We start from the raw sequence: 27343 nt of genomic DNA on the forward strand, positions 1-27343 counted from the left end.
TTTTTGCTGGTGACTTACTGACTGTCAGGTGCAACGTCCAAGTGGATTTTCTGGCTGTTTATGCAAATTAACAAGGAGCTCGCAGCGTGGAGCTGCCTGCAGTTTCCTTTTTGGCCATTCAACAAAAGTTTCTCTTTTCGCTTGGCAGCTGATTGTCAGATTTATTGCTGGCATAGGGATTGCCAGCTTGAGATACGAAGAGAATGGGGTAAATAAAAGCGGTTCGTCTTTCATTTTGATTACATTCGCCTTAGTAAGAGGTTGTTGATGGAAGGGGCGTGGTTCTTGGAAAAGAGGCAAAACAGTCAGCCCAAATAAAGGTTGCATTTGTTTTTGTTGAGCGATGGGCGACCCGTGCTTATGTGTTCATGTGCCCATCATATGTAATTAATTTGGCAACAGCTGTTTATCCTAATTAGCGATGAATTCTTGTTGTTTCCACTTATGAGGGTGCCAGTGCGTGTATGTGTGTGTTTGTGTATCTGCGAACGAGCGTATCTGGGGGCGGATATTGTGTATTATTCGCACCACTGGCTACCAATTTGATGTTCCAAGTATACAAATGTCAACGATTGCTAAAACAAATTGTTGGCAGCTGGAACCAGTACCCAAAAAAAAGAACGTATAAGAGATATATAGATCATAGATATATAGACCATAGATCCTAGAAAACCAACATACGGTTAAGAAAAAACACTCCCAATATGCTTTTAAGGTATCTTTCACTGTGTATCTGGTGAAGTAGTTAATGTAAAATTTTCGCTTGCAGCTGAAATTTAAATTTAAAAGTTTAATTCTCTATCTCAATGAAGACCTAAAAGTGCGCTTTCGCATCAAGTGCGCAACTTTCTGTATCGCTCCTTCCAAGCAAAAAGGGTCTCTTTTTTCATATCATCCCTATAACTCTTTTAGGTAGCCTATTGGCCATTCTGGCCAACTGGTTATAAGCCCTTGTTATAGAGTGCAATCAAATCAGCTGCTAAAATCCAATCGAAGCATTCACCGCCAAAAGGAAAAGTGGTTAGCAAAAAAAAGGAGCCGAAATCAAAAAAGAAAATTTGCTAAATTGACAATGTCAACTTGCTCATCAGGCTAAATTGTAAATAAAGCAAAAAGGGAGCGTGAAAACGGAAAACCCAGCCCAATTTGATGTAAAACTCGCACTTTAGTAAGCGGTGCGAGCCCCTTTTACCCTTATTGTCCTATTCTGCTGGTCAAAACCAAATTATTTGATGCTCTCCATTTATTATGCGTCCTTTCGATTCGCCCTTCTGCCGCCCCAAGGCGGCGTCAAATGGCTAACAAGTAGCCGTGTTTCAAACAAAATTTTTAAGACATAATTCCGTCCATATATCCGATATAAAAACAACAACAAAAAGTGAGCCTAATTAGTCCCGTTATTGATATACCACTTGGCCAAAAGTAATTTTATCTTCGCCAAATTTGTCGCATGCGATTTCTATCCGTAGCCGAACACAGCAGTCGCCGGCAACAACAGCAGCAACAACAGCAGCAACAACAGCAGCGGCTGTTGCTGTTCTGTCTTATTGGAAAACTCGCTGTGGTGTGCTGTGCGCGTTCCAATTCCAGAACGTTCCGCATGGCGCTGTGGCGCCAACTAGAATCGAATTGGCAATCAGTTTGTGTTGAAAATGCAGCCGCGTTGGTTGTGCAACGCATAAAAACGTTCACGTTGACGCCAATTTTAAGCCGTGCATAACGGTACAATATAATACGTACTCTGTGTGCGTCTGTGTGTGTGTGCGTATGTGTGTGTGTAGGCGCCGAAGCAAAGAGCGCTCGGTGTCGTGCAACGAAGCCGTGATCGCAGCCGCGTTTCCGTTTTACGCATTCAGTTGCCGTCGAGTCCTCGTATTGAACAAAAGTGCAAGGATTCCGCTGTCGAGTGATGTTCAAGTGAATTAATTAAATATTGTGCTGAATAATATGAATCACTGATGGTATATAAAAGTGAACACTTCTCGGGCAATGACACACGCTGAACAACTGCAGCGGCTACGTGCTTCACACTGCAAATTATATTTTGGGCAACAATTTCAAATAATATTCATAATTAAAGCAGTATATCAAGAATCGAGCGTGTCTGTAGAAGTGAGTGCACTTATATACTCAGAGCTCAATTGTTATGCATTCACAGTTGTTGTATCAAGTGAAATATGTCTTTTATGTGATTTTATTGTGTTTCGCAAGTTGTAATTTTTGTTGTCCATGTTATGTGTGTTGCCGTGTGCTCGCGTGTGTGTGTGTGCCACAATTATTTCTTTTGTTGTCGGCAATTAGCATCGTTAGGAAATAATTTCATTGTTTTTAATGTTCCCCCATTTGCATAATGACTGTTAAATAGAAAGACAAAGCAAATTTAATTTTACAAATACGACAATTCGATTTAAAGCCAGTTGTTACCGCTGCATATTATCTATTTTCCGTTAATTAGATTTGTTTGATATCAATATGGAATGCTGTCAATACTTTAATCATGATGTCAGCTAATCGTTCAAGCACTTTACAATTATTATTTGGCAAATATTTCAATGAATGCGCCATGACAGCTAATAAATATTTAGCCATAAATTGTGTGCTTGCAATTAACAAATTAATTTTATTTCAGCTGGCACAAGCAAACAATTCATGCTATAGATAAACCAATCATGAAATATGTTAAAGCAAACATAAATAATGCGTGACAACAATTTAATAGCAACAACAACAATTGGAGCGTAAGAGACAACAAATATAATATACAAACTCTAAACAAACTGTCAAGCCGGTTGCCGCCTCTAAAGTGCATCAACTGCAGCAGCAGCAGCAACAACTAAAAACAACTAAAAACTTGACCGAATTTGCAATCAATTTGGCGTCTCTAATCTCGACCAGAGTCGCCGTCGCCTTCACGATCGCAATGATTTATTCAGGTGAGTCTCGAGCCGAGCTAAACGCACTTTTTTTTTTGTTTTTTTGTTTGTCGTTGTATTTTTTGTCGAGCTGTTTGCCCGCGGCGTTTAGCTATGCAAATTGATATTTGCAATAGGCGTCTCTTGTTTTTGGGCCTGGTATCGTTTCAGGGCTGAACTCTCAAGTGCAACGATTTTGAATGATTTTTATTGCGCTTGGCACCAGCCGTAAATCCGCAACTTCAGCTAATTACAATTCGCTGTTGCTTGAGCTGTAGCTATGGAAATGATGCCTTTTTCGGTTTTCTTTCACGCTTTTTTGTTATTCTATATATATATATATTCGTTGTTTGAGACAACTTACGGCGTAATTAGCAACAAGGCGGAAGGGCATATTACAAAATGCAATTAAAGAAACACGCGTGTTGTTGTTTGTGCGACATTTTGCGGCTTTTTAAATATGGCACGTGCTTAACTAGAAACTGATTTTATTATAGTAATTCCAATAGCCTAATTGAGTGTTCGTCTAGCCGAATTATCAAAAGAAATCTCGAAATAAACACAACGAAAGCGGGTTACCTGAGCAACAAAGTTTCAACAGGCTTTGGAGGAATTATCACCTGCGAACGCGTATCGTATTGAATGACCAAAGAGACTGAGCTGAGCAAAACAGCGGCTACTTTCAGCCTAATTAAGTGCATGATTTCTTTATTTCACAAACATTGAGCAAACAACTTTTAAAGATGCAAAATATCAAGTCACATGGTTAACTGCGATTCAGCTTATTTTGCGCTCAAGGCTAAATTGATAATATTTCCACCCCTTTCAGGGCTGCATATTTACCATTGTCCGCAATTGCTTAAGTGTCAATTTCACTTAGGCAATTAAAATTGACAGTCGAAAAGGGTCCACAAACGCAAATATGACTTGGCATAGGTCAGAAAAGCACAATACTAAAACAAACGCAAATGAATTAATAATGCGCGTGAAAGCTTTTTCATGTATGTACTTAGAGAGTGGGCCTCAGTACACATACTCGATTTGTTCTACATGCAGACAATTTGCGGCTTGTACGCATATCAAACTCAATGAATTTTATTATGCTTTGCATTCTGTGAATGCATGCAAAATCGTTTTCAACAGTTCTTTGTCTATATAGCAACAGCAGTATAAAAAAAATAATAATTCAACGACAGACGCAGCCTACGTGCATAAGGCAATGAAACCTGAGATTCTTTAGAACAGTTGAATACCAAAACAAAAGCGAACATTTTTTTAAATATGCAACAAACAAAATGTATAACAAATGTGTGTATGTGTGTGTGAGTGAGTGTGTGCGTGTGTGTGTGTTTGTGTGGGTATGGGAAATGGAAACTTACTACTGGTAGCTGGTGACTGGGTGGCTAACCAGACGAGGGCAGTCTTTATCAGAGAGTGAGAGACAGAGACCCACACGTACTTATAAGGAAAGCAGTTGGAATATATACTTATTTATGGGTCGGTTATAAAATTGTTTTAGGTGTCTGCAGTTAGTGTGTGCTGGCATTAAATAACAATAATATAACAATAAAACAGCTCGAGCACGACTCCAGCCCCTAGGTAAAGAAACCAACAATGTAGCCAAAAAAGTACTAGCGGAGCCGAGGCGGTTGCACTGTACAGCCCTTTCATGAATTGTGTACGCTTGTTTAAAGTGAAACGTTTTTTTTTCTTTTTATTTTACATTTTTCGTGCCACTTTGACAGTTTATTGCAATGCTGTTACCTTACGTCTGTCATGGCACACGGGCCGGTAAGGAGAACAAACAATGATAAAGCCTGCCTGGTGAACTTTATTACGCATACGATGCGTGAGCCATGTGCGCCAAAAAAGTTGCTCAACAAACAAAAGGAAAAACCAATTTGGTCATATATTTGCATATATTGTCTTTAACACATTGCTAATGACGTCGCAAGTTTTAATTACATAAGTCTATGCCCTGAAAAATATATTCAATATTTATTTTTAATTTTTTATAATTAAAATATGTTTTTTTTTTTTGCGCTGCAAACTATCAGTGCCCTCTGAACTCTACTAAGCGAATGATATTTAAAATGATGTGGTATTTACAATGAAAGGAAAGGGGTATTTAAATAATTCGCTTCGTGGATAGGTCGCCGGGTTGTAGCCTTTGGAGGCGCCTCTTTCTGATGGGATCAACCAGGACCCCATCGCCGTCCGCGATGCTGCAGCCGCTTGTTGGCGTATCGGCTGCTCAAGAAGTTTATTTGATCCGCGACAGCCTAGAGTTATCTTATTCATTACATTTTTTTCACTTGAAGTACCTAAACGAAAATAAATACTGCTGCTACTATGGACTATGAATGCGACCCTCAGGATTCAGGAGCTATCCATTTTTTCCATTATTCAACAGAAAACTTTGAAACCGTTTTATCTGTTTCACTTGCAGCACACAAATTTCACCTGGCCATACAGCTCTCAAATACTGCAGCTTAATATATAGTATGTATGTGTGTGTAGATATATACGTATATATTTACGACCAAATAGAGTATCTTCTGTGCGCAAACACTTGACTGTTTCCTAATAGCAGGTTTATTTATATTTTGCATTCTGTTGGGACATTTCGTTCCCGTCTAAATAGATAGACTGTTGTAAAGCACCGACTGGCAAATTGCGAGCGGCTGTTAAAGTTTTGATTGCCTGTAAATAAACAGCTCGTTGTAGCCACAAAAAATGAAAGCCAAATGAAGCTTAAAGCGGCAACTTCTTGGGCAGCATTGGTGCAGGAACAGCGAATGCGAAGTGAGCGGAAATGAGTTTGCAGCTCGTGGCGAGCTTAGCACTTGAAAAATCACTTAATTCATTTAAATAAGCACCAAAATGTCACATCCAATGGCTTGGAAGTCCATTTGCCCCAAGAAGGATGTCAAACCGTACGTCCTACGTTCTTGCGCCTCTTCGGCTGCATGCCTGTGTAGAAGTTGGGAAACTAATTTAAAAATCCACTTTCTAAGCACTGCCAACTACACCTCCGTCTGCTTTGCCAGCTAGCCATAGACAAGAACTTGCCATCCTCTTTGGCTGGCTATTTATTTTTTCATTTCTTGCCTTTTTATGATGATTTTGCACTGCGCTTGTGCGTCGCAGCTCGGAGCATTGGGCAAAGCAAACATTTTAGCCTCAAGTGTTTAAATATAAAACGGAAATGAGCTTTGCCAGACGGTAGAGTGTGCTCCTAGCTGTCCCAACAGTGACTTCTAACGAATTATACTCCCAACTGGGATTATACCCGAAACGTGCCAAATGAACTGCACACGCTTACACTCGCACACACACCTACAGTCTTTGTGCCAGCTCTTACGCTGCATAAAATGCCCAGAAGAAAATGTCAATTAATGGCGGCAACTTTTTCATGTCACCCCTGAATTAATTGCACACCAAGGAAGTCATTTTAAATGATTTGCTCTGCTCACTTTAATAATTTGTCATTTAGTTTTGTCATTGTCAAAGTCATCTGCCATTCAATGCAATGTAAAAGCTGTCAAACGACAGACAGCGACACAAACAGCCAGACAGACAGACATACAAGCAATCGAATCAAATTCCTTTTTGGGGCGCTGCAAGCCACGCCCCTGGCGCATATGAGCATTCGTTGGCATTTAAATTGTTTTCCCGATGCGATAACAAAGCTGCATTTGCATTTTTGATTATTATGCAAAAGAAAAAAAAATATCAAGCAGTCGAATTGTTTATACCCTTACAAGCTAAATGATTGATTATTTAAATTATATAATTTTACCTGCCACAATATACGCGGGTAACTCATCTAAATCTACATCTCTCAGAAAACTATATAGATCTACATTTCTTTAAACCAAAAGACCGCAAATTCGGTAGCAAGATTACTGCAGATTTCCTTTACTCATCCAAAATATTGCGACTACGGCTTTAATAGTACCCAAGTATATCAAAACTTCATGTTTCACAAAGTCACAGTTTGAAAGTTTGAAAAACTACCTTGGTCTACATTCTTGGCATCAACAGCTGCCCGAGAAATTAACAAGAAGTTACTTTTGGACTTGTTTTTAGTTTTCACAGAGTTTTGCGCTGTCTGTTGCAACTACTTGCTAAGAACGACAAAAATTTCTAACAAGTTACATATATCTGGCAGACGTAGAGTAAATCAAATTAAATGAAATACAGAAAAAATTGTATTGCAATTTATGGATTTGATTTGTGTTGTTTTGTCATTTTGATTGGCATTCCGAATTGGCAACAACTCATCAATTTGGCAATGTGCTGCGCTCTCTGTGTTTTCTGTGCTCTGAGCTCTGTTCAATTTCAATTTCAATTTCATTTTCAATGCCACAGCCCAAAAACTATTTGCTGTCCAAGTTTTTGTTATTGCAGTTGTTGTAGTCAGAAAATGCATAAATATGTCAGAAATGAAAATAACAAATCCCCATTGAATACCTTATGCTTTTGTTCTTCGGCTTGTGCGGGTGTGCGTGAATAGGCAAGTTAATTGATAACATTTTACTGAGGTCCATTAAAATGGATTTGCTTTCGGTTTTAATTCATGCGTGTTGTTCGCAACGCTCTCAATTGCGATTAGGCCAATTGAAACCACAGTTTTAATTTATATTTCACTTGTTAAGTTTTTGCCAAAGGGCATGTCTGCTTTGGCAGCCATTCATGCGTTTATTTCGGCGTCATTCATTAGACGGCTTATGAGGCACTTTGGCGACACGCCTCAATGATCCTAACCAACTACATATGTGTGTGTGTGTGTGAGTGAAAAAGTGTATGTGAAAAGCTGTGAAATTTTCCCATGAATTTAAGCTACTACTTTCAGAGGATAAATGGACGCGAGGGCGTTATAATGGTCTTATGACATTTGTAACGCAATGAAAGTTTTGTATCAGAGATGATTTAACGAGATAGAATTACTTAAATTTAGTCACAATTAATTTAATATATCTGCGTGTCTAACACAAATGAGAACCGCAATTGTTTCTAAAATTTTGTAATTTATATTCTACACAAAATAACTTTTAGGGTCATAAGTTATTTAGAATTGAAAACGGTTTAGCCATTGCGTTGTGGCCACAACAAAATTTTCCTATGCCAAATAAAAAATAGAAAACTGGCAAATAAAATGTGAGAAATGTGAAAACTTAAATAAAAGTACACATCTGTAAAAAACGACACGAAACAGCATGAAAGGGAAACTTGCTGAAAATGTGAGCGGAGAGTGAGAAATGTGTGCGCAAAACTGAAAACAAATTTGCCCAAAGCGTTTTCACAGCCAATTTTTTATGCAAAGCCAAAGACAGCGTTTCACACACACATCCATCTCTCTTTCTCTATCTGTACATATGTGTGTGTAAGTGTTGTGTACATTTTCCTATTTGTTGTGCATGGTACATACATCCTTTTGTTGGACGGAAGCGAACTAGCCGCTCGCTTCGCATCAGCACATTTTACATTAACATATGTATATACATTTTGCATTCAAGTAGATAGGTCCGTGTGTGTGTGTGTGTGTGTGTGTGTGTGTGTGTGTGTGTATATATTGTGTGTGCATTTGGGCCAGCAATGAGCAAAAGTGTCATAAAACATTCAAGCACACGCACACACAAATGCACACACACACATACACACACACACGCACACACACTCATATTGCCACACACTTGAGTGCTGCAGCTGCCCTAACAATACGTTTTGCAAGGAAAGCGCCTCGACACCCCAGTCGGACGCGCACTAATGCAAGTAGCATGCAGCTCGTGTTGTTGGTGTTATTGTTGTAGGGAATTTTTGCACAAATTTACGCAAGTGAGAGCACAGTGAATGAAGCACAAATGATGGTAAACAGCTTTAAGAAGAGATGTGAAGGATGAAATTGTTGTGCCCCACACTTAAGTGGCATTTAGTCTAAATCTCAATCTGCTTTTCAGTCGAGTGATTTCGCCTTGTTAGTGACACACACTCACACACACACACACATTGATAAACAGCACTTGGCCAATTGTTGTTGGTGTTGTTAGTCATTTTCCATGGCAGTTAAGTTGGACTTTAGTGGCCATAATGGCAATATTTATGTCAAAAAATCTTTTAAAGGTCTGCACATTTTAAATATCCTGTTTAATGGTCACACACGACAGCTAAACACTTAACCAAAATATATGATCTATTTAACGAGTATACATGACATATGCATATTATTCCCAGAATAAATCACAATTCCTTGTGGCTGTTGAGTGTAGTGTATGCTTTCTACATATTAGAAGCAAGACATTATTGTATTTTATGTATCAACAAATCATGTTTTAATCTTAAGCTTCGTAACAAAAGTAATTCTAAAATTTCTGGTATGCCTAAAAGTATGCTTGTTTGTAAATTAAAGAAATTGCAATTATTTTCAAGAATTATATAAACATTTACTTGTCATGTTCTGTTAGTCGAGAAAAGTTATAATAAAATAACCTCAGCGTGTCTGTTAGAAATTCTTATATTCTGATTCTGTGAGGGACACACTGAGTTTGTCAACCATCAAAAGATAATAAATAAATAATTACAGAAAATATATTAAAAGTGACAACGCAAGACTACGATACAATAACACTCTAACAAATTGGGAACCAAGGCTATCGTATTACTCATTTTGAATAATTATATATTGAAAAATTAAACTTGGACTCAAGTCTCCGTTCATGTACAAGCATATTCATGTTAACCAGCTATAAGCCATTGAAGCTTTAATAAATTAGAAAATATTAAGGCGCATATTTTGGGAGACACGTTTTGACCAAAGTCATTAGCTGTCCAAATGGAAATTAGCTGCCACAAATAATTTTGATGTCCCAAAGTTCTGCCCAAAAATAACTATATATATGTTCAATGTTGTCATTGTTAAGCCGAAATTCAAAGGCGTGTCGAGGCGCACAAGCCTTAACAGATTTAGATTATAGTAATGAAAGCTAAATAAGTTATTACACAAAAATGATTCCCATTTGACTTATTTTATGTTCATTTATATATAATGAGCACATGCATGGGATTATTACGCCATACATATATGCATATGTCAACGCTTATGTCAAAGTATTTAAATTGCGCCCCAGAGCGAACTTTGAAGACCTTTTGACCTTTGTGCTTAAATGGCTCCTAGATGCTTTCCTGATAATTATATAAGCCAGATTACATATCGTACATGTTCCAATATAATCTCAACAAAATTTTGTGCGTGCGCATATTATCAAAGCATTTGGTGCTGAACGGGAAAAGGAATCGTTAAAATATTTAACATTATATAATTATTGATTTTTGCTCAATATTCAATAGTGAATGCTCAGCGAACTTGAATTGAAAAAGTTTTTGGGAGCAAAGAGACAAAATATATTTGTATGTGTGTATGTATAACAATGTTAAAGCTAATTTGCATGGCCAACGGATACGGAGTGGAGAATCAGGCTATGCATACAAATTAACAAAGGAAATGCAATTTGTCATACTTTGCACTTTGACGTTTCATTTTGGTAGCTGGTGAAAAGAAGGAAAAGATTATCTGACAAGTTGTTGGCCTGTGAAAAATGCTGCCAAGCTTAAGAATGACAGCGCATGAAATGAGAGAATTGGGCAGGATGCAAAGGGAAAACAATTCAAAAGTGCAACCGCAATGCGCCTTGAAAGGCAAATTAATCAATCCATACACGTAGGCAGCCCAAAGGGTGAAGCACACGCAATTTTATTGTACAAAATCCAATACTCTCGTTCTCATTTATTTATCTTGGCAAAATTTTACAATTAACGCAAACTATGCAGTTTAATGAAACTGCACACTTGCAGAACAAATTTACTAATAACAATTTAAAACTATATAGTGCAGCTTACTTAGCAAATGAACAGGTGATTTGTGTTTTGAGAATGGTTGGCAAACAAGTTATTGAAAACTGAACTATTTGCGGCAATTAAAATTTGATTACAGTTTTACTCTGCTCGCTGGCGAGTAATTGTGAAAAATTTCAACTATTATTGCTATTGATTTTAAGTGCACCATCTGTAGTAACTGTGCTCTTTATTACTTTATAGCGCCAAGGTGGCATTAAGTCATATTGCGTATACGACAGCTGCAGCGTATGAAGCTCTTCTTCACCTCATCTCTCTCTCCTTCTTCGTTTGCAGCATATTTCTGAAAAACTGACAATCTGACAACAGAGAAAAAAAAAGAAAAATAAAACAGCTAATACCGACACGTTCAAGCCCAAGCTTTTAGGCAGTCGTGTAAACAGTCGTGCAAACATTTTGCTGATGAATGTGCCGCTGGCTTAGTGAGTGCCAAGGATGCCAATGAAAGTGTAGCTCAAAGTGATTCATGCCACATATTGTTGCATGTAAACACAAACAACAGACAGTAGTGGCAACTCAAAGACTCTGTTTGCATAGGACACCAAGGCACAAAGGCTAACCATTTCCATGTTCTGAATGGAGACGACGCGTGGACGCCAACGGGCCACGGCAACCAGACGGAGCTATCGGGGCATTCGCATTGGCCAGTGTTTGCTAACATCAGCCAAAACAACAACATGGCCATAATAAGGCAACAGCAACGAACTAAATGTAATTCATGGTTACAAATACCCAACAACCTGCTGCTACTGGTAAGTGCGCGTGATTCGAAAATATTAATGTATTTAATTATGTTGCATTGATTTCCCGAATTACAACTCACTTGAGATAAGCTCTGTGCATCACTTAAACACCCCTTACTCATTAAAGATGTTTAAAGAAGGTCATGAATATGTGTGTCTCAGACCCAAGGAGGCATATCCGATCCTATCTATCCTTGGTATATAAATGTGAACCAGAACTTGAGCTGAGTCGGTCTAGCTTTGTTCGTCTGCCTGTCCGTCTTCGTGAACGATCCACATAACTGAAAAATTAGACAAGAATATATACATTTTTAAATAAATGTTTTAAAAGACAAAGAAACCTATTAAGGCATGCAAGCTATCCCCTAGTCGCACACTCTAGACTAGAACACTTTAATTTCTTTCTATCTTTGATTCACAATTAAAACTATTTTTACCACTCATTCATCATAAAAAATGTAAGCGTGTGTGTGCAATTAGTCAATGTTGGCGTGTTGAAAATATTGTTGGTAACATTTCCTGTTTATATTTCCGCTGCCCTTTTCCGCTGTTAATAAAAGCACGCACATCCTGTGCACTGCACAGTTAGAGGCCTTCGGTACCACAGGGACACAGCCAGCTTGTATTAGGCAATTCACACATGTCAACAGCAAATAGGAAAAGCACATGTAACTGGAATGTGGCACGTGTGGCAGCTGCAGCGACTCAGTTGCACATGGCTGCAGTTGTCGTCGACTCTTGCTCTGCGTGTTGCAATCAACATTGACATGATGATATGTGCCATAGACATTGATTATATTGTAACTGTCAAGTTTACACAGCTCTAAAGCCGCGTGTTGTGCGGAATGCGAATTGCAGTTACTGTTAGGCGAATGTGTGGCAATAAATTCTAAGAATAAATCTACATGCCACTTGTGACAGTGGCAGCGAGTGCGTCGCTTTTATGAGCTAAGTGCGACTCGTAAAAGTTACGTATACGCCACCGAAATGTGCCACCACACGTTGCACGACTGCTCGTAAAAAGATCATTAAACAGCAGAGATGAACGGCACACTAGTTGCCCAGGATTTCAGGACTCTGTTAATGGACGAACTATTTAGCTAAGCCTTTAAGCTACGCTTAATGACTTTAAGCAAGTCTTAGCCTTTGTTTCAATTTGACACATAGGATTTAATTTGCCATTTCTAACTGTTGGATTATTATAATAATAATGCATTCCCATGGAAAATGGCCTGAATTGCCGACTAAATACATTGCGGATTAAATTCAAGTGCAGTTTTGGCTTTTGGTAAAAACCACTTGGGTGCCACAAAACTGTAAACGCTCAAGGACTTTTCACTGCAATTTACCCATTCACGAAAGCCAAAAAATAATGCTCTGTGTAATGCTAAAGCTCAACTTGAAGTCAAGCAAAATTTGTATTTTACGAGTAGTTATTGCGTCGGTTTTATTTTGGTTATGTGCGCAATACGCGAGCAATTATCAGCTTTAAATTAAAAGTTCCTATGGGTTTTTAACATTGAAATGCGGTGACCGCAAACTTTTGGCTCTATCTCTGTATATTTTGTGGCATTTTGTGATGCTATGTGGCGTTCAATGGTTCCATGTAAAATTGTTGCACATTTTGCACCTAATTCTACGGTGAATTTTTTGGCTAACTTTGAAGTAGAAAAAATACGTTGCTTGTTTAATTTAAAGCCAAGGCTTAAATCCGATAGCTACTTCAAGGCTGGGAATTGCAAATTCATTTCAATTTACGCATAGTCTTTAGTCTAAGTACTTGCATTTGTTCGCTCTGAAAACTATAATTTGCCAGCAGGTCACCAATTAAAGCGAGAAACTTTCTTTTACAGTACATTCTGTGTTTCTACAGAATTCTTGTTTCTTAGTTAGGTAGCCGACGGCAGTTTACCCTCGACTCACTGAGAACCTAATTGGGCCATTGCAGTGACCAGCGGATCCACCTACCATTCTCCTCAGGGCCCAAAAGATTAAGAAACAAGCGCAAAGCTCCAACCCGAGGCATGGGTAAATCTGATATGCGTTTGGGTCTTTGCACAAAGAGATATGATAGTTCCGACAGGATTTTTCAAGTTAACAGCTTGCTACAACTCCTTTGGCGCTTGACAAAGCGTGTAAGAGGCGGATGCTTTAAAAATAAAATAAATTGGAATATAAATTAAACTTTTGCACAACAATATGCTGCCAAGTAAAGTAACTGAATAGTATACAATTTACAGCATTAATTTGTAATAAAGTAATTTTATGCAAAATCTGTACGCACTGAGCTTCCAGTGCTTGCAGTTGGATTTATTATCGTAATTAACAATATATTTTGATGACCGCAATCTAATATGCTTTGATAATTTAAACTCAATAATTTATGTCTGATTTTATTCAATCAAATAGCCTTTCTATGTATTGAATCAAGATTATTTACAGTTGAATATATTTTCATTTACATAGATTTCCTTTCATTGAAATTTTACGCGTCGGCTCTCAATTAAATGGCCATTTCGAAATCCAGACAACTTTTTTATGCCACTGTAATTAAATTGAGCACATGGGCCCTGAAATTTACCGTTGCCCTGCCAAGCCCGAGCGCGTCATGCCGTCGGATGTAAATCCTTCGTCAACTGGGCGAATGCGTTACGAAAAAGAAAAAGTTGCGTATGCGTCGTGTGGGCCGGGGGAAATGCTTCTTTTTTGGATTTATAGGCGCTGTTCATTTTAAATGTCAATTATTTATCATGCAAAAGAATTTAATGTTAGCAAATTTCAACTTGTAACTCAATTTGTTCATTTTTCATTATTAGCTGCCATAAAGCCACTTTTACCACGCGAATTTTGTACGAGAATGAAATGACAAATATTGCACTAGGAGGGAAAACTCATGTATGTGCTTTTAATTTTCAACGCTTCACAAAATTCGCTTTGGCGCATGCCATACCTTCCCCCCAAGCCCGGCGCCATGCAACATTTTTGGCAGCCTTGGCCAGAAAGGCTTCCTCTTCTGGCTTGTTTACTGCATATATTGTTTGTCATGTGTGTAATTTTTGCTGCCTTCCAACCGCCCTGAAAGCCACTGATTGCTTTTATTGTGAGCCCACAACAGCCCCGTTCTTTAATACACTTTGTTCTGCAACGATACCCGAGTAACAAGTAGTGATAAATTTCTGCTACCTCTTGCACGGAACTTTAATATTTTATTATTTTATATTATTTTTTTATTATTTTAATATTTTCTTTATAACGATATATCATTTTATGCGCTGCTTCACGACTGATGTCTAAAGCATACTCAGAAATTATGGCGAAATGTATAAATGCCGCTTACGGGGTAAAGTTTTGTGTTACCATTTTGCCCAATTAGCACAGTACCCATTAGTAGAAATTCAACTTGACTGTTTTGAGTGAAGTATTTGTGCAAAAGATTTTCTGATTAGGGATACCCGCTCTGAATATACCCTAATATTAGTTCAATATGTTTCATTTAAAATTATTATTATTACAGTCTTTATTAGACTTCGGCTAAAACACTAAAGCTACATTCATACACTCACCTGAAGTCGAGGCCAACTTATCGAATTTTTTAAAAAAGTTTTGATTTGGTGCTGAGGAAGCACCGAAATGTTGTATTGAATTCTTATCATTTATTCTACGATATCTCTAGCTTTTTAAGACCTTGAAATTGAGCGTTCAATGAATCCGATTTGGCTGTTGATGTTTATCAGGAACATATTAGAATTTTTATGCTTGTTAGATACTCAAAACTTTATTAGGCATTAATCAATTTATTGGGCAAGCAACAAGACAACTTTTCTATAATTAAAACTTGAAGCCAATTCATAGGCCATATTTTGAATAGCTAATTTCGACCAACGTCAGCTTTTTCCTTGACAATGACTCAAACCCAATCGATTGCTGTGGGAAATGACTTTGTGACATTCAATATTGAACAGCAGTAAGAAAGTAATTACATTTACAAGTGCACAATTGGCGACCCTTCAAGGTCTACAATAACAACAGCAATTGTTAACTGCTTTGATTCCTAGTGAATCTTTGTATGTAAACAAAGCATTTGGCAAGCCATGAAGGTGTAGCAGCTGTGCTCTATCGCATCAAAATGCGAGTCTATTAAAAATTGAAGCAGCTCTGATGCGAGTACTTAAGTTAAATAATATTTAATCGATTTATTGCGTGTTTTGAATATTTGAAGCCTAGTAATTAAGTCACCCAAGCCCAATATGAGGTGATGTTTTTTCTTGCCTTTTTGCTGCTCAAGCATTAAAGTCGAAAATAATTTCAACGGCTGCTTGCCACAAATATTGATTAGTGGCCAAATTGAGCGCAAATATTGAGTGTGTGTATTATGAATTTGCGCTGTATTTATAGCATGTTTGATGAGCCGATAGCACTCGCTATGGCAATCCGAGATTGCATTCGAGTTCATTCATAAAATCAGTATGACGAGTGCTAGGTACATTTGATAAACATGGCTAAAACGATGACAATTAATGGCCACAATTAAATTGCAATGTGCACGCCAATAGAATGGCGAGTGCTAAACTCGCCGACCCCTTCCCATCTCCCTGCACAACACCCTCTCTGTGGTCACCTCTGACTGTGCCATTGTTACAGTACTGAAATGTCATCGCTTCCGTTTCCGCAAGCACTTAACCTGCAATTATTTGTAAATCCCAGTTGAGTGGCATTTTGGTCTAGCTTGTGGCTTATGGCCAAGCAATTTCATAGCTGGTAAGTCTTTTCGTTAGCCATGTTAACCAGGTTTTGCCAGTCAGCGTCCGAGCGGCATTTCCCCGCTGGGCATTCATTTAAGTTTTCAAAAGGTATATTACAAAATTCTCCGACCCACATAACAAACACCTATTTGTTTTGGCCATTATTCTGCTGGCCTTGCTTCTAGCACTTGAGTTTTTCATCTGGTATCTACGTATTTTCATAAATTAATTAATTAAGCATGCCGACCACGCACCGCCTGTGTGGCCTAAAGCATAGAGCTAATTATGCATTGAATGGGCTTTTAGTAATGCTCGCTGTTTCTTATTAAATTGGCTTGCAGGTGGTGAACACAAATATACACCCATCACAAAAGTACCGCCATGAATGAGACAGAGTGTGAGGATCTCATTAAATCTGTGAAATGGACGGAACCGGCGAACCTGATCTCTCTGGCCATACTCGAGTTTATCAACGTACTGGTCATTGGCGGCAATTGTCTTGTAATTGCCGCCGTCTTCTGTTCAAACAAATTACGTAGTGTTACCAATTTTTTCATCGTTAACTTGGCCGTTGCCGATTTACTAGTGGGCCTGGCGGTGCTACCATTCTCGGCCACCTGGGAGGTGTTCAAGGTAATTGCAACGAGATATTTAATGAGAAGAAAAATACATAAAGAAAATAATTTATAATTGCAGGTTTGGATATTTGGTGACGTGTGGTGCCGCATTTGGCTGGCGGTGGATGTCTGGATGTGCACGGCATCGATACTGAATCTATGTGCCATATCTTTGGATCGCTACGTGGCAGTCACGCGACCCGTCACCTATCCAAGCATAATGTCAACGAAGAAGGCCAAGTCTTTAATCGCCGGCATTTGGGTACTCTCATTTGTTATATGCTTTCCGCCTTTAGTTGGCTGGAAAGATCAAAAGGTAAGCAGCCCACAACAGACTACACACCCAGACACACACACACGAACCCACCCACAATTACAATAAATTAAAGTGCAAAGTACTTCACTGAACTAAATTGAAGGCAGAAAAACTGTTTTTGGCATGCAACCGTCTCTCAGGCAACTACAAAAGAAACCGCAGTTAGACGCTTGGGCGACCCTTTGGACAGCCATGTTCTCAATAGGACCTGTCATTGACACCATTACAAGTTAAAGTTTTGGCCAAAACCGCTGCCCAGCAGCATGAAAATGTGGCAAACGTTGAAAGCCTGCTAAGCCTGCCATGTGGTTCATTTGTGTCAACATGCCCGTAAAAGCAGTAAAATTGCTTAAGTCAAATGTGTATGCTGGTAAATACCCTGTAACTAGAGCAATACCCTCTGCATACTTTATATATGAGCTTTTTTCTGTATCCCACAATCGTTATAGGCTCATAAGTCAGCTACAACATTATACATATCTCATAAATCCCTGGAGGCATTCATGTATATCCTTCCGCCTCTCGCTTCAGCTGCTCAGCCATACAACTCTCTTCCCAATTTTCATGACTGCAGGTATTCATATCAAGTGTAGCCTTTCTTGTCCTTTTTGCTAGCATTTTTGACTCGTTTTTGTGTTGTCGTTTTTGGCACACATGCATAAAGAGTCTTATGTAATGGCAATGATAATGATGTGCCACACATGTAGCAAAGGCAACACAGACAGAGCCAGCCAACAGACAGCATGGCATAATTCAAGTGTGTGCGCCTTGTACTCGGATAATCAGATCAGCAGCGATATGGCAACTAACTGGGCCAACGAATTACGACTTCCTGAAACACTTTATTGTCCACAGCATGTGTGGGTGTGTGTATGTGGGAGTGCTTGTTGTTATTGTCCAATGAGCCTTAGGCCAAGTTGGGTCGAATTTACTGGCCATATTGTTTCAACTTTGTAGTTAATGGGGAGATTCAGCTGACAAGTGGGAACTACCTACAAATATGTTTGGAGGCAATCTTGGTCTGTTTGTACGCTTAATCTTAATGGCAGTTGCCCATCGAAATGCTCCATTCAACTCGCAACAGTTGCCATCGGCCGCATTCACATAAACGTACAGTATCACATGAAAGCATCTTTTGAATGCATTCCTGTTTCTGTTTGCCATTGCATTACAGCCTCCCGGTTGCCTTACTCACTTAATGAGCATAATTGAAGCTCGATTTACAAGACCAGCGGCAGGTGGCATTGATTATTATTATCTTGCTGCCGTGTGCTATGTTGCGAGCAGCTCAGCCATTGAATGCGTCTCATCCCTTACTCTCTCATCGACTTTTCAGTTGGCTCCATTCAATTTCCACTCAGGTGTATATTTACCCCTGCCAATCCTGCAGATGGAAGAGCATATAATATATATATATATATATTTATATATGTATTCCGCTCAAATGTCGCCCTTGGCATCCGTAAGAGGCTTTAAACTGTTTGGGGCACATTTTATTAATACGCTTTCCACTTAAGGGTACCCTATATTTCTGATATGGCTAAAAGGGGTGTGATATACATACATTACAATACAGTTCGAATATAAATATATTTAAACAATCGAGGTCAGCTATGAATAGATATTTGATTAAATTTAAAACTATTCAGCAAGCATTAAAATCATTTAACAGAAATATACCTCGACGCAGGGTATCCCCAAGCCGACTAGACTTTCACTTGTTGAATATATATATATATAGTACATGTGTATATCCAGTTCCTGGCGCCCAAATGTATGCTACACCTTAGCATAATATTTATGCACAACACGTCCCGGCATATCTTTTGCAAAATAAACCGCTTTAAGTTGCATTTTTATTGGCTTATTGTGAGCAATGTGTGAGTCAGAAATTTTTGTGAGCGAGTCTAGAATTTCAATGGGTTAGCTGGATGACAAAGCTTTTAATATAACCCGTCAAATATCATATATACTAGCACTTCAAGGGGTTCGCCGTATGATACAGCTTTTAATAAAAACCCTCCAAAAACTATCTCTATGTATAAATATTCGTGTGCATTTCAGGCCATGGTACAACCGACCTACACACGGGGAAACTATACGCTTTACTATGCCACCACAATGTCAAGTACACAGGATGAGCAACTAGATGTAGGTAGAATTAAGAAAAAGCAGGAGGAGGCTGCTGCCTCACTGATTATTGAAAATGGCAATTTCAATGGCAATGTCAATGGCAATGCTTACAATCCATACGATCCCAACTTTGCGCCAATCGATGGCTCCGCTGAGATACATATTGCGGCCATGACGACGACAACAACAGCAACAGCAAGGACAACCACAACAGCAAAAAGCACAATTTCGCCTAGCACAGAAATGGATTATGATCTGTTAAATGCTCCGGCGGTGAACGTGCCACAGCCGGCAACAAGTTGCCCCTGGAAGTGTGAGCTAACCAATGATCGGGGCTATGTGCTCTACTCGGCACTGGGCTCCTTCTATATACCCATGTTTGTAATGCTCTTCTTCTACTGGCGCATCTATCGAGCCGCTGTACGCACCACGCGTGCCATTAATCAGGGCTTCAAAACTACAAAGGGTGAGTAATAAATATATCCTTTATATAGTAGTGTGAACATCAAGATCGGTAGCTAACATTTGGACACATTTTTTTAAATTCTCATTCACAAAATTTATGGCAACTTGTGCGTAGCTAAAAGTTTTGTCCCTTTAATATTTTCTAATAATTCTCACTCAATTCAATTTGATACTCTTAAACAGTAAATTATGTAACCCACGTAGCGGTTGTAGTTCGTACATTTAAATACTTACAATTTAATCCTCAATTTTCATATCGACTCTTAATTAATTTTCAAACTCTAAACGTGTAGAATTGTTGTGTGACGTCTTTGCCCCCGTTTTTTTGATTTAATAAAAAAACATCACAACAAAATGAACATAAAAGAGTCCGTCAAATATAACACACATATACACACATACACATTTTACAGAAGATCATCAGAGCCATTGTCAATAATAACCAGGCTAAACACATCCATGAATATCAGTTACCAGACCTGTTTCGAATTCCAATTTCGAATCAATGCAGTGCAGTCTATATAAAAACGACAATTATAATTTCCTTGGCATCAAAAATGTTGAATCGATTCGAAATCGGTATTCGAAACAGGACTATTATATAAGTTATCTTAGCATATTGAAAGTCAAGTATATAGAAGTTCATCTCTCTGTTTGTGCGTAAATGTCCCGTGTCTAACAATTGCAATTAGCAATTGCATAAATTACCAGACATTGTTTTACAAAAATGGCAAATATCCAAATTTACATTTATAAATAACCACACACATTTTTTTGTCGGCATTTTGTTTTTGTGTTCTGCACTCAATACATTATGAATAAACAAACAACGTTATAAATAACATAAATAAATAAACAAACATTTATAAATAGAGTTCTAAGTAAAAATGCAAGTGTAAATGGAAACGGCAAGTTTGTAATTTAATTAAGTCTACAGCAAAAAAAAAAAATTAATGAAAATGAAAACAATTAAAATAATTTAAATATTATCAATTTGTATACTAAATCCTTGTAACTAAAACCCTAACAAAAAATATTATAAACTGATAATGTGCATATTTGTAGCTTATACTTTAGTAATTATCTTAATTAGTATACCCATTTAAGTAATGCTCTAAAAATACTATACATGCAAAGTTCAAAATAACCCCGAAACCGAAAATTGTCAATAACACTCCTCAGAACATTTGAAAGCCCCCCTTTATGTAGAGCTTTCCCTTTAAATTAAGTTAAGTTTTCCGTCACATACACGAATGAAAATGAATACACATTTGATACTCTTAAATTCAGTTCTATCCTAGAATTAAGACACTTTTATATAAGTGAAGTCTTCGTTTTTGTCTCCATATCTCGCTTACGATCCCTGCAATAATTGGCATTGTTTCGCATCTACGAACATGAAAGAACACATCAAACAAATCGGCTTAGGCCAAAAGCAGCATAAATGAAATGAAATGAAAAAACTTCAGCCATTAGGGAAGGAAGAGTACAAAATTCCGCATGATAGAAATGAGTTTGGGCTCTAGCATTTTGCTGCTGCTGTGTGAATTTATATATTTTTTGTTTTGCCATTTTCTGGTACTTTTATTTGAAGTAAGTATTCCTTGAAATTGCTATAAAATACCCGTCCAACAGCTGGTATACACTTGTGTGTTTGTGTATTCTCAAATGTGGCTCATTAGTTGCGCAGTATTTTGCCAATCCTGCAGCGCACTTTCTTCCAGCTGATCAGCTCATTGGGCACAATTCTAGTTGGGTTTTTAATCTCGTCGACTTGGGCTCGACTTGGGGTCTACCTGGAAAAGTGTTGCCAAGCCAAGCGCACGCATTGGCTTTAATCCGAGCCAAACAACAGGGCCAACTGGCTGACTTAATGGTTATATAATAAAAATCAATATGCCGGGTTTCGTGCGTTCAATGCTTCTGCTAATTGTGCACCCAGAGCAGCTACTCTGGTGCGAATCCCAAAATAAAAGCCCAGTCAAAAGTTCTTACAATTTGCCCAAAGCCTAATGACAGTTTAATGTCCGGAGTGTAACATACAATTTGAAATTTTTTTCTATTATAATAAAACTTGCTATAATTTCGCTGGGTTCAGCTAAGCTCAACAGCTATTAAAATTAATAGATATAACAGGGAAAACAAGTAAAAGTTTTTGTATATTTCGTGTCCATGAGTGGATTCTACACTTGTTTACCCTGGCGCTACTAAGCAAATTCATATTAAACTTACAGTACAACTGAAACACACACTTGATAGGGACATTCAGCACTAGCGTGTGCACAATTAATCAAGAAAGTACGAGGTCGATATACACACACCCTAGACTACAATTTAGTTATAAAAAACTGTTATGTATTATGACGATACTCTGTAACGCCCAAGCTTGCTGCATCGACAATATTATGCCCTACTTTCATCACCAACGTGGAATTTAAGTGATTGACGAGATTCGAAATGTCATTAACATTAAAGGCGTGGCTCTTGAATGTAGCTAATTATGACCTAAATACTTTTCTGCTGGCATATGATGACATCGTGCTGTTCTCATATGTCTAGTTTTAGGCTCTGTTGTTGTTGTGCTGGCTTGTTTAGCAGCTGGCGTGTGTCCTTAGTTGGCGTTGTTTTGAAGACAAAGCCCAGATTTTCAGAAACAGCCGCTTGCAGAACATCAGCCGACAGCCTTGGAACACACATAGGCACACACAAGCACACAATCACACACACACACACACACTCGTACACACTCATGCACTCATGCAGACACAATGGCGCTGAGGTTGTTATAGTTTTTGTCCGGGCCACTTGCCGTGCGTGTCTTCATTTCTTTCACTTGCCGCGTCGGTATTAGTTTTAACACACAACACGAAACGCAATAGTCTAAAAACATTTCGTGACACAATGCGGGGGCGTGTGTAACGCTGTTGTTGTTGTTGCTGCTGTAGTTGTTGTTGTTGTTTGGGTAGCTCGCCTATATGGCCCACTCGCCCTTTAGTGGCTTTTGAAGGTAATCAAGTTTCAAGTTCAAAAACTAGCTGAGGTTCATGGCGTTGCCTATTAAAATGTACGCAGTAGTAGCAGCAGCAATAGGAGAGTGTCAGGCGTGGCATTTGAGCCTGTTATTGTTGTTGCGCCAGTTGCACACAAACTGAGGGCTTTCAAAATTTCAATTTCAATGGGCCCTGGCCCTGGCCCCGTGTCAGCAGCAGGCGTGGCTACTTTCACGCCAGCCTGTCTCAGATTTCACCTCGACTTTCACTGGCATCAGATTCACTTGGCTTAGTTTCTCTAGAGTGCCGATTCAAAGGTCAATTTGCAACAAAAAAAAAAACAATGTCACAAAACCCACATCAATCTGACTAATTAAACATTTAAATGTGTTTACAACAATACATTTAAAGTAGATTGCAAATAACGGCAATTGACGAGTAATTAATTTTATAATTAATTGAAGCAGCTACAAAATCGATTACGCTTAAATGTGCGATGAAATGGTATTTTTATATACATATGTAAATCAATTATTTTTGTATTGTTTTTCTCTCTTTTTGTTTCTGTCATTCTTTTTGTGGGTGAATGTTGTCAGCGACACATTTGCATATTGCGTGGCATTTCCATTTCCATTTTCAATAATTTAGGCGGAAAAAAACATTTTTTGTTATTTGTTTGTTTGCAGAGCAGCCCACGCTTATACTTACATAAATATGTACATATATCCCACTCAATGCCTGCGGCCGTACGCAAGCCTTCCGCATCGAGGAATAAATATAAAATAGTTTTCATATTCACATTAATGGAAATATTTACCGTTGCAACGTTTTCCTCTTTCGAATTCTTTCAAATTTATTAAAAGCTTTAAAACGGATTTTCTTCTCTTTTGTTCGGCTCTTTTATGAAAAGCTTCTCCTCTGTATTTACATTTTTGCATATGTCGTATGGTTTCTTGTTTACTTTCAAGCAAATGAAATTTTTCCCATATTTTACTACTCTCAATTATTAATTTCATATGCCCTTGCCAATATTAATGCTCATGGCAGCTTTCTTACCATATTGAGTATTCGGATTTATGTAAAAAAAAAAAAATAAATTATATTCAATCCGAATTTCTATATCTTGATTTCTTGTGGGCAGATACAAAAGTTTTGAAATGTTGTTGTCAACAATATTGTGATTATTTTCTACCGACTGCATTAAATTATCAAATTGTGGTGATAGTAAGTCCGACTGACATTATTATACATAATTATATACTCATTTCTCTAACATAAATTAATGAAATTTTCCGTGTTAATTAAATCAGTTTTGTTTTGTATTATGTATGAATGTAATAAATAACCAAATGGCCATGAAAAAACCCAAATTTATCAGACCCAGCGCATATACCCTTAGGCCACAACACGTGCCGGCAAATACAAATACACATTGCTCTTTTATATAGATTTTCCAATACCCAATCAAATCGAATTAGATACGTTTGTACATATGTTGTCTATTCTGCTTCCTAATTATTCGAACACACTTTATTGAAGCATACTTTTTCGATCTCTTCAAAAATATAGAATAACCTAAATTTGTCTAGCATGCTCCGAAAAGTAGGCTCTACATATCTATAAAATTATATGAAAATTGGTATTCGGAAATGACAAATCGTTATACATTCATCAACTATATTATAATATATTGCAGTAGTGTGTATAATTTTATAATTAAAGATAAATTCTAAAATTTTTCTACAATTATCTATATGTTAAAGTACGTAGTTAGATACCCGTTTTATGCTAATGTGTGCTAGCCTTAATTACTACAATTTTGTTTGTCTCTAACCAATGAAAACACAAATAATCAAAAATCAATACCGATCCATACTGAAGCAAACAAAAATCACGCACACACAAGCTCATGTATGATACAAGCTAAATGTTTTCATGTCTTCACGACGACACCAAACACAAACAACCAAAACAACCTCATGTGATTGCATTCCATGTGAAATTTGTATTGAGTTCCATTTCGACATCCTGCCAAATTCCCACACTAACTTATTGCAGGCAGTCCGCGCGAATCGGGTGGCAACAATCGCGTGGATGATTCCCAGCTAATCTTGCGCATCCATCGCGGACGACCTTGCGGCACACCACAGCGAACGCCACTCTCCGTGCACTCCATGTCCTCGACGCTGAGCGTGAACAGCAATGGAGCACCTGGAGCTCCCCCTGGCACGGCAAGTGAAGATCAGCAGTCAGTGCCGGCTTCTCAGCTGGGCACGTCCAAGCGAGCCACTTCGATGCGCGTGAATCGTCAGCGCCACGAGAAGGTTGCCATCAAGGTGTCTTTTCCCTCCTCGGAGAACGTGTTGGAATCACCACGTTTAGGTACTACGCAGCAACAGCCACCAGCGCCCCACTATGCAGTGATCAGCAGCGGCACAAAAGGCGGCGCCAGCAATCTTTCCAACGGGCGACGCACCTCATTCAAGAGCAGCCTCTTCGATATTGGCGAAACCACGTTTAATTTGGACACAGCCAGTAGAGCAGCAGCTGATCTGGAGAGTGGCATTTCGACCGGCTCGACGTCGGCCAAGAAGCGCTCCGGCAAACGCAGTGTAAAGTTTCAAGTGAAGCGCTTTCGCATGGAGACAAAGGCAGCCAAGACGTTGGCCATTATTGTAGGCGGCTTCATAGTTTGCTGGTTGCCCTTCTTTACGATGTATCTGATACGCGCCTTCTGCGAGGACTGCATACAGCCGACAGTATTCTCGGTATTGTTCTGGCTGGGGTACTGCAACTCGGCAATCAATCCGGTGATCTATGCGCTCTTCTCGCACGAGTTTCGCATTGCCTTCAAGCGGATTGTCTGCCGATGCGTCTGCACTCGCAGCGGCTTCCGAGCCTCTGAGAATTTCCAAATGATTGCTGCACGGGCACTAATGGCACCCGCCACATTCCACAAAACCATTTCGGGCTGCTCCGATGATGGTGACGGCGTCGATTTTAGCTGACTAATCGGCAACTACGAGACGAGTCCGCTGCAGCGCACTGCCTCGCTGCCGCAAGAAGCCAGCACTAGGGATGGCGATGTGGATACCACGGGCAGCACCAGACGTATACGGCGCGGTGGCTTCTGCAAGGGTCGTGTACTCTAAGCACACCAAAGCAGCAGCCACAACTACAACTACTTACAAATACTTGACATAAGGCAATGCATTTCGCTTTTGTACTTTTGTAAACGCCGCCAGCCCAATTGACATTGACAGTATTCGCATTGAACAACGTTGTAACTTTATGGCAATAATTTTCACGTATTTAACTAGGCATAAGGCATACATATACTTACACTTATACCTGTAGTTGTAAGCTTAATTAATGTGACATAATGATAACCAACACACTTTCAGTTAAGTACTTAGAGATAACTATATTAAGCAGGCCCCATTTGTTCAATTTTGCCGCTGGCAAAGTGAATCAGTTCAGTTACATGAGTTACATGCTAGTAGTTAATGAATATATGTGTGTATGTGTGTATCGGCCAATAATTTGGTTAGGTCAACAGCATTTTCAATAAAAATGAAAGCAAACAAAGAGCAAAAAACGAGCGCCGACAAAATAAAAGGTAATTTGTAATAAGAGCAATTGGAAGACACAACAGTTCCGCAGGCACACAAAAACAAACACACAAAGGTAATAACAAACCCAACACTGGTCAACATAAACATAAACATCCACAAACACCTTCTGCCTAAGCCAAAATAAGAAAAGTATTCACAACATATGAAAGCAACAACAGACGAATTGATTCTGAGTAGTTTAACTTCATGATATGGTCGAGACAATATTAGACAATAGACAAGATTGCTTAAATCTGAACTCTGCCTAAAGCTCTTATCACAGATACAACTTATAAGTCTGAATTTACTAAGTTTAATTGAATGTCCTAAACACTCTACTTCTACAATCACACAACACCAACTTTTCAATATTCAGGTAGCATTCTGGGAATTTTCATTAGTGTCTGTGCATCTGTACATTTCCAGACCTCACCTCAGCTACAGTAATGTGGGCTATGCAATCAATTCGCATTGCGATTGTATTGAGTTATTTGTACATCAAACAGTCGAGGTGCTTGTATCCAATATCCATTAAAATGCCCGGATAGGTCAAGCCCAGTGCAAACGTGCAACAATATGACGGCGCCGCGGCTTGAGGCGTATCAGGCAACCATAAATAATTGAACAGCGTAACAATCAGCATGACATGGTATTATTGTGCTGATTATTCATTACATTCACGCGGCATGCAATGAAAATTTATACAGCTGTTAAACGTGCGTATGAGTAATAAATGCAAAACAGGCAACAGCTAGGCCCACGCAACATGAATGTTAGTGTGTGTACAAGTGTCTGTATGTGTGAGTGTGTGTGTGTGAAATTATGCAAATGTATGTGTGTTAATGAAATAAAGTTCGCTTTGAAGGCAGCTTAAGACGTACAGCAGGACAGTTTTGT

General features: G+C 38.6%; 1 protein-coding gene across 1 annotated transcript; it reads left to right on the forward strand.

The window, feature by feature from the left end:
- Positions 1–1684: 1684 nt before the first annotated feature.
- Positions 1685–26488, forward strand: LOC115771825 (octopamine receptor Oamb). Its single transcript, XM_030717704.1, has 7 exons — positions 1685–1961; positions 2630–2933; positions 11103–11578; positions 16653–16944; positions 17008–17244; positions 19309–19843; positions 24891–26488. The coding sequence occupies exons 4-7, from the start codon at positions 16693–16695 to the stop codon at positions 25838–25840; spliced, it is 1974 nt and encodes a 657-aa protein (XP_030573564.1). The 5' UTR covers positions 1685–1961; positions 2630–2933; positions 11103–11578; positions 16653–16692; the 3' UTR covers positions 25841–26488.
- Positions 26489–27343: the final 855 nt, after the last annotated feature.

This window comes from Drosophila novamexicana, unplaced genomic scaffold, assembly GCF_003285875.2.
Source record: "Drosophila novamexicana strain 15010-1031.04,08,12 unplaced genomic scaffold, DnovRS2.1 tig00000108-arrow-pilon, whole genome shotgun sequence".
Classification (NCBI taxonomy): Eukaryota; Metazoa; Arthropoda; class Insecta; order Diptera; family Drosophilidae; genus Drosophila; species Drosophila novamexicana.